The sequence below is a fragment of the Montipora capricornis genome, chromosome 8, assembly GCF_036669925.1.
Source record: "Montipora capricornis isolate CH-2021 chromosome 8, ASM3666992v2, whole genome shotgun sequence".
NCBI lineage: Eukaryota > Metazoa > Cnidaria > Anthozoa > Scleractinia > Acroporidae > Montipora > Montipora capricornis.
The window spans coordinates 354,371-363,115 of record NC_090890.1 but is presented as its reverse complement, the minus strand read 5'-3'; the positions used below and the strand labels follow the sequence as shown (position 1 = coordinate 363,115).

The window sequence follows — 8,745 nt, the reverse complement described above, 5'->3', positions numbered from 1 at the left end:
GGGGTAGATCTGACAAGCTGCTGATTTTGTCTGGCATGTTACTCAATGAAATTGCCAAGTCCAAAAGCATCGAATGCAGATGTTGCACTCCATTATTTTTTAATGGAGGGCTCCACAACTTCTTTATCGCAATGTTTACCAATGAAAGCGTCAAATTCTTGTCTTGACTTCTTGTTTCCAATGAACTGAGTAAGACCCTATTCTTTGTGTGGACTTTGCAAGGTGAGGGAATCTTTTCTTTGAACCATGCAACTGCTTAGCCACGTTCAGTCTTTTCTGGTATGGCCAAGGTTTCCATTTGCAATCTGGGGTTGTTCCAAATTTGCCATTTAATGTAGTAGAATCTGCCTTGATACATTGGCAAAACTTGAAAAATAACTGGCAGCATTGTTGAGTTCCCCATTAAACATAGAAATTCCATGTCAGAATGAACCAGTTCAAATAAAAAAGTTACTTGCACCCCTGACAGTGTAGGTTTTCTGTTCAATTTCTTCAATTTGAGAGGTAAATAGTCTTACAGCGGGATGATCTTCCTTACAATTGACACCAAACAACAGGAAATTGTCATTTGGGCTTGCAACTCTTGCGCCCACATTAACGAAGCTAACCAACCAAGACATTGATTCATCCCATTTTCCAAAGGGGGCACCATCACCACCAATTGATACTTTAAAAGCTCCCTTCTCACCAAACCAAATCAGTTTTCACTGTCCTTTCGTATGGGATCTTCAAGATAGAATTTCTTAGGGTGAGAAGCATTGATTTCTAATTCTCTGTACACACCATCAACTCTCTGTTCAGGGGGTTAGGTAGCAAACAAGTGTCTTTAACAGAAATGAGTTCTCCAATATCAATTTGTGCAATGTTGTGCATTAACTCCTTGTAAGCAAGTGGTCTTGGAATAGGTATGCCAAAACCAAATGTGATGCACTGCTTTAAAGGAGTCCCTTTTTTAGTGGTCTTCCCTGTGTGCTTCATAACAAGTGCAGACCTCCCTTGCTCGTACTTCACTTTCCCTATAACCCCTCCAGCATAGAGCAATGAAAGTGAGCGGATGAAATTTCATCACTTTTTTCATAATCTTGTGCCTCCAACTTTATTTTCACCAGTGCTGCTTTTTTCATTTTTTGGATGAGCAGAAATATTTGGAAACATCACTTATTTTGCCACAGTAGAGATCATATATACCCTCAAGAGCAGGAGGTCTGTTCTCTACAGTGCTTCCATTGATCTCTACAGCAGCCATTTAGGTTTCCAACTGCCTCCTCTGGGCACTTCGTCGAGGTAACTTCAATTTACTATCATCAGAAAGTTTAGAGGGGTCCTTTTTACGTCAGGTGGAAGTATTTTTGTGAAATTTCAAATGCTCTGGAACGTGGTTTGAACTGGTGTTACTTCAAGTTGTTTCATGCATCTTGTACTTTCTCACTCTTCTCCTGGAGATGCTTTATTTTATTTTTCAACGCACACAGCTACTTACTTTTTGACAAATACTGATCACTGAGTTTAGCTTTTTGTCTTGAGAATTCACCTAGTGGAAAGTGACGTTTCGATGAACACTTAGAAGACCTCCGCGGAGGTTTCTTGTTGCTTCCCATGTATACAGAATAGGCTGTACACTTCTTGACCTAGAAAGCAATGCAAAGATTTTTGCAATTTTTGAAACAAAAATCGAAACTCTTGCTCTCCAAATTTTGACTATTTTTTTCAAAAAAACAAAAGATAAATACCTTTTCTAGGGAACTATGGTTTTACTTTACCCGAAATGGGCTCCAAGGAACTCAAATAAATGCTTTTGCGAACTCACTTATATAGAACAAGAATTTTACTCTGATTAAGCTGGTTTCGTAGTGCTCCGTCAGAAACGCCTTATTATTTAAAAACAGGGTTTTGCGAGGCAAACAAGGTACCAAAAGAAAGCTTTCTCTTCGAGGATTTCGAAGATTGTTTACTAGGGCCAGTACCCCCTCAAAAGGGGTCAAAGCATACAATCGTTACAATCGTAGCTCATCGTTCGGAGGTAAAAATGGCCGCGCGAGATTTTAAACAGGAGGCCTGTTGAGAGTTGGACATAAAAGTTGGCCCAATTTCAAGCAACAATTTCCAAGCGTGTTTAATAAACCTTGTGTAATCACTGTCTAAATAAAACTTCTAAAGCCGAGTGAACATTACACACAAATCTAGGCATATTCCTTTTTGAACAAGTAATTTTAAACAGACCGACTTTTTCCCCAATCAGAGCACTTGATGGCTTGTATTTGCAACTCGTTTTGTAAAACATTAGTCCTGAAACATCTGGATTAGCACTTTCTTTCCGCGGGGAGCTTATAAGTGCTTACTGTCAAGGCAGGACTAACAAGCTAATTATCTCCAGGTTTCCTCTATCTGTTCAGATCTCAGCTGTGATTGTTGCCAAGTCTCACTCCCAAAGTCTTTCGTCCCCCCTAACGCAGATGGAGCACGAGCACGGAGCTCTCCTCTCTCTCTCTCCCTTACACTTTTTTTCTGGCATATCTATCGTTTTTCTACCTAAAAGAATGTTTTAATCCCGATTTTCTTCCATCAGCATCGCGGCTCAGAACGGAGGAGTCAACGGGTCATATTTGCAGCTTATGACGTATGATATGCGAGAGCGCTCCATATAGGAGCAGTGTTTTGACTGAAAAAAAACTGAAACGGCTCAACACCACTCATTTTGAAAAGAAAACAGCAAAATAACGAAAATATCCACCGCAGCACTTGTGTTTACCTTTTTTCTCTTGATTACGAAATCTCTGTTCCCTATATCATACGTCACTGCACGCTCTTTAGTTTTTGAGCCCGCACTGAAAAGGCCTAAAAAGCGGGAAAAGCCTAACTTCGAACGTAATTTTCTCGCAAAAAATAACAAATAAAATAAAATAAAATACAGACTTAAAAACAATGTTGGATAATTGCTGATCTAGCTGATTTTTCCCCTTTAAGCTGAAAGACTCTAGGAAGGGTAACCGAAGAGAGTGTAGTGTAACGCGAAGTGGTATGGAAATCTAGCACTTCGCGTTACACTACACTCTCTTCGATTAATTCTGTATAAAACATAAGTGCTACACGGCCAACGTTTGTATAAACGTAACCTTTCCTTGTCTAGGAAGGTTAAGCTTGATTGTTCAAGTTTGAGTGTAGACTATTCAAGTAAGGACCAGCGACCCGGAACATAAATAAAACAGACATTTACTACTAATCAATGCTGTTCATCCAAATCTAAAAACTCCACGTTCTTTTATCATTCCTGTATTAGCCAGAATGCCAAGGAGAGAGAATTGGACAAGGGCTTCAAAAAACAGGAAACACGGACAAAGAAACTGTTAAGGAGACAACTGTGAAGGCAAAATCACCCAAGAAACAACAGAGCGGAGATAAGAAGAAAAAGACATGACTCAGGGATGAAAACGAATGTAGCATTTCAACGCACGCAAAATGCGTAAACAATTTCATTGGCACGCAAACGTGTTTTTTTTTTTAAGGCACATTAGACGACACACAGTGACCAACAGCTTTTAGTCACATCTTTTAACAGTTATCAGAATATTAAGATAACTCACTCCATGCACAGGATCCCCATGATTAAGAATTGGGTTCTCATAATGTCAAACACAACGTTCACTATAACTTATACAACTGACTAAAAAAATGGGGAAAACAAGATCACGTACAGATCTTGTAATAGTCGTAAGCTATCCCCTGTCTCTTCAGCTTGAAAAATTTTGCATGACCGCGGATTTCAACCACGAAAATCATCCGTGGACTATGGCAAACCACGAAGGCTTCAATTTGTAATCCTCTACGATGATGGTAGCAAATGTTTTAAAAATAATCACAACTTCTAAAGTGCTACCTTTTGTCTTCAGATTTTGAAAGTGTGATCGCTTAACATTTGAGTGGCAAAATTTTGAGCTTTGACTGTTCTCCAAAGGCTGTTTACTTTAAGTTAAGTTTTGGATTTGATGGTCCGCCATTACTCACGTTCAAAACTGACCGATTGGACCTGTGTGAAAGACCGAAACTCCCGTGCTGCATATTAATTCAGCCGAGTACACACGCATTGCACTTCTTCAACTATTGAGTCTTTTGACGTCATTTCTCCTCGATTCAGCTCTCTCAAGATTTAAAGCTTGTAATGGCGGACCATTAAATAGGAAGATTCCAGTTAAGATAAACAGGTATATTTTTGAAAGCAATGCTTAAAGTGCCCATAACCCCAAAATATTTTTTTTCGCAAAAAGGAATCTTTGCATCTGTTCGAAACGCATTGCGGCTATTTTTTCCTTTTTCTAACAAATCCTGCCATTTTATAGGTGTCCAAAGTTGCGAAAATCCAAGCATCGTTTGTTCACGACCGAGTCAGAAGGGGAGTGGGTCTATTCCTGTTTTGAGGTCACAAACTGATTTACATGCCATTAACTCTTTGTAAAAATGCATGCAAAGTAGATTGTGATGTCAAAACAGGAATAGACCCGCTCCCCTTCTGACTCGGTCGTGAACAAAAGATGCTTGGATTTTCGCAACTTTCGAAGGCTATAAAATGGTAGGATTTGTTCCAAAAAGGAAAAAATGGCCGCAATGCGTTTCGAACAGGTGCAAAGATTCACTTAAGCAAAAAAAACATTTTGGGGTTATGGGCAATTTAAAACTTGGGTCACTTAGTGTTTAGTTAACATAGTTTTGAAATCCAAAGAAAAATAAAAAAATGACTTTTTAGCCAAAAGTAGCACTTTAAAGAGACAATCCACTATCACGGGGTGTACAGAGTACAAAAGTGCAGCTTTATTTTTCACCACCATTATGTACAAATAGTTGCCCTTACAGAGGAAATACGTACAGGGTGCATTTACACGGAATCAGTGCGTGATCGCACGGATAATCAATAATTTACAGCCTTTCCTCTTTCGATCAGTAGAGCGGTATTCAATTGAGTGGCTTAAGGGGGCTATGGCATATTTTGTTTTATAATTCCGGCGCAACTGCTCCAAAGCAATGTTACAACATTCCTAGAAATTTGGGGAAGACATTGAATAATTTCTAACTGGAAGATGTCATCCAAAGTAAGTTCTTGGACATTTCTTTAAGATATGGAACGAGAGTTCTAAAACTTGGGCCTCAATTGTTAAAATTGCAATCCCTTTGTAGCCTTGCTATCCGTAATATCAAAATACAGTTTACAGTCTCGTTGCAGGAAAAGTCTTAACTACGCTGCGTCAGTATTTTCAGTAGTTTGCAGGCATATTTCAAAATTATACAGGGAGAAGTGAAAATCCCAAACCAAAGTAACCACTTTCTATCATTTCTTGCCGATCAAAACGCAAAGAAACAAAATGCAGGAAAACGGAAGCCAGCAAGACTGCCAGTGATTGGCCGTGAGGGTGACGCGAGATGATTCTTATTGAAAGATAATTACCGCATAAGTTTGAAAACCCCTCAAAGATGGGCAAAATGACATTACCTTTCCATCTGACAACAAACGACAAACCTCACAAGTTAATGGTTCTCGCGTATTTTTTGACGAAACGTAACGAAAACTCGACGCACGCGAATCAGGGGTAGATTTCTGGCCAAAGTGCTCCGCAAAGATCTTCTTTTGGTCAAATTAGGCAAGACCTCTATCACCAAAAATTCTTGGATCCTTGGAAAGAGCTCTTCGCCGTCACGTGATCACAATTACCGAAAACCACAGAGTCTGTATAAAGAACGCGCCCTTCGCGTGACTAGGCTGTGTTCAGGAGAATCATCGGAGATTTCTCTTTAACATCATCTCGGTCGAGGCTTGTGTTTCGCTTTCTTCTTTCTCTTTTTTTTCACGACTGGCGCACCTGAAAGTAATACAGAGACCAAAAGAGACACACACATTTAATTGACCACTCCCTCTACGGTCCGTTTGCCGCTAGGGGATTCGAAATTTCTCTTCTCACACGGTTATGTAATATCCTCTATGTATTAGTCTACTTGACTGGATATTATCCAGTTGTCTTTAGAAGATAAACCGTATGCAAATAGTGAAACCTTGAGTTTCCGTTGATTGCTTGTCTCCAGTGGCAATAACGGAATGAACACACAGGATAACAGCATAAGGATTGAATAGGTTTGACATTAATGGCTCGGGCGCACTTTGGAACATCTCTAGTGACAATTGTAGGGATGGCGCCACCTAAACATTATTCTTCTAGTTGTTTTATGTTCAATTGGCGCGAAAAGCATAAGCGCGCGGAGAATGGGGAGAGACGATGTCCCCATTCTCCGCACGACCTTGCCGCTGGTTAATTTCCCTCTCCAGCAAACAATACCGTCAGCTTCACAGGCTACCCAAGATCCCACGAGTCTCACAGACCTTTTGGGAAGGTCATGGGTTCGATTCTTGAAGAGGAGACCTGGGGTTGAGTCCGAATATGTCGAATCATTGATGTTCAATAAATCATATTCATTTATCAAATGGCCCGAAAAATTTGACCTCTTCCCCACACAACTGTACACATTTACTAACCGGCCGGCGAGTTCTCCTCGCCTGTTGAAACGTTCGATTCTTCTTCCCAAGATAACCTATGAAACAAATGCAAACAATATCAAACTCAGGGGTGTATTTTCCGTGAGAGAAACCTGCGACCTAAAAAAGAAACCACAATCTCACAAATTGTTCGTTGAATCAAGCAAAATTTGAGACCTGTTCACGTTCAATTTATCTCTCAGGGCTTGCAATTGCCTATCGCCATCTTCATAGCTGTCAACATCTAAAGACAAACAAACAAGATTACTAGCATAATTTTTGGCATAATTGGAGCAAAAAAGCATAAATATAATTAGCAAATTTGGCACTTTTTGGAGCATAAATTCATAAAATTCAGTAGACATGGTGTATTTTCTGCAGGAATAAATTAAATTTAGGTAGTATGTTCTTGCAATGCGTGTTTAAGCTACGCTAATTGCTCTGACATACTTAGTTACTAGGCCTCTTTTGGCGAATTCTGCGTGCGCCGTCAATCTTTTGGAGGAGTACTCTGGTTTCCTATCCGGCTTTACGTGGGGATTGTGTAAGCTAGCACAACTGCCATACGGCTCCAACATTTGGTGTCGTTATTGCGCGCCTATATGTACAGAATCTACGTCATTTTGTGAGCATAATTTCGGGAAAACTTCGAGCACTGCTAGTAGCATAATATGCCACTTTTAGGAGCACAATCCGCCAAGGCCAAGCAGTGGTGATTACCACTGTGGCCCAGGTTCCTTTCTGCACAGCATCTTCATTGGATTGGATTCAGTTGTTGATAATCTACTCTGCTCTGAGTTTTCGGTCAATAGTACTCCGGTTTTTCCGTATGCCTCAAAACAAATATTTCTTTACTTGTTTGATTTTCTTTCGTTTCCAGGGCCTCAAGCTTATTGAACTGTTTGGCGTGACTCTCTAAGCGCGTTTTTGAGACGCGGACGGCAACCTGAAGAGAACATTTCGCGTGCGAGGACAGTAGTGCCTCCCAGCTAGATTTTTATACTAATCATCTCTGATGGAGAAAAGATACTTAATAGCAATCTAAATGTAGGTCCTGAATAGGCAATGTGCCCCGCTTGTCTGGTGTTTTCTCAGTTGTCCTTTCGGCTGTCGTCAACCAACCAGTTTCCCATCCTTCCCTCCTACGGGTGCATTATACCTAAAAACACATGCATGGGCCTCATTTGCGCGGCGGCCATATTGGCAATAGATTTCGTATCCTGAGCCTCGACTTGAAATGTTTGGGAACGAGTTTCGGTGACGCAAAACAAAAGTTTTCAATCCCTCGGGACTCAACATGGCCGCTATGTCATTCAGGCCCATTGCTACTCACCAATAACATCATCGGGTTCCAAAGCACTTCTGCTATGAAAGAGAAAAGCAGAGGGGTTTGAGTATCGCTAAAGGACTTACTAGAAGCGGTGTTGAGGTCTGACCTAATCTTGTCGGGAGCATCTTTCACTTCCTAAATAAAATTGTAAACTGCGTAACAAGGGGTCTGGCCAAAGTCCCCCACAAAAAGAAAGCATGGTAAATTAGTCCTCAAAAGCCCCGAGGGGAGAGGCTAATAATTTCGCTTCACTTCACTTCACAACGGCAACCTACTGAAACAAGAGCGGTGACCTCAAGACCACACCGCGGCGACGTCAACGGACGTCAAACTCTTTGTCAATCGCTCCAATTGATTCAGCTCCTTCAAACAAGCTGAACTACCCTCCCACTGCATTCGTAGGGACGGTATTTAAAATAAGATGAAAAACTAAAATTTGGCCTTTTGTTCACACGTTTCCCACAGACCTTGAAAACTTGGTATTTTTCACGTTGCAGATTTGCAGGGAACGGGGAAGAAATGCAGAAAAATTTAAAATGCATGTGCTGAGCCACTGTTCTGTTCACTAAATGCCATTGTTTCGGTGGTGGTGTGCTTGAAAAATAACAATGCTGCGCGAGAGGGAAGCATTTTCGTGCATTTTTTTACCGAAAACAGCAAAACGACAACGAAAAATGACAAAAACGTTTTGAAGCCTTAAAGCTTTTTAACTCCCTAAAGGGAGGCTCGAAAGAGCGCACGTCAGCAGCACTGCACGCATAAGCTGATAAATCAAAACGGGCGACCTACAGTATATATATTCCATTAATTTCCTTCCAACAAAAATGGTATCAATTCTTTCACATGACCTTTCCAGGGAAGTTGTCATCGTCAACCTTCCCCATTTCTGGTCAAATAGAGG

General features: G+C 40.7%; 1 protein-coding gene across 4 annotated transcripts in view; it reads right to left on the bottom strand.

Moving 5' to 3' along the window:
- Positions 1–4,783: 4,783 nt before the first annotated feature.
- The window catches only part of LOC138060678 (uncharacterized), a 31,111-nt gene continuing 27,149 nt past the window's right edge, over positions 4,784–8,745 (bottom strand). For 2 of the 4 annotated variants that reach the window (XM_068906518.1, XM_068906517.1), the window contains 4 exons: positions 7,848–7,879; positions 6,692–6,758; positions 6,515–6,570; positions 4,784–5,846 (listed from right to left, as the gene is read on the bottom strand). In XM_068906518.1, coding sequence (XP_068762619.1) covers positions 5,785–5,846; positions 6,515–6,570; positions 6,692–6,758; positions 7,848–7,879 — 217 coding nt within the window. In that variant the 3' untranslated portion in view covers positions 4,784–5,784. Of the gene's footprint in view, positions 5,847–6,514; positions 6,571–6,691; positions 6,759–7,847; positions 7,880–8,745 lie in introns of those variants that run through there. The other 2 variants (XM_068906515.1, XM_068906516.1) reach the window with 2 other exon arrangements.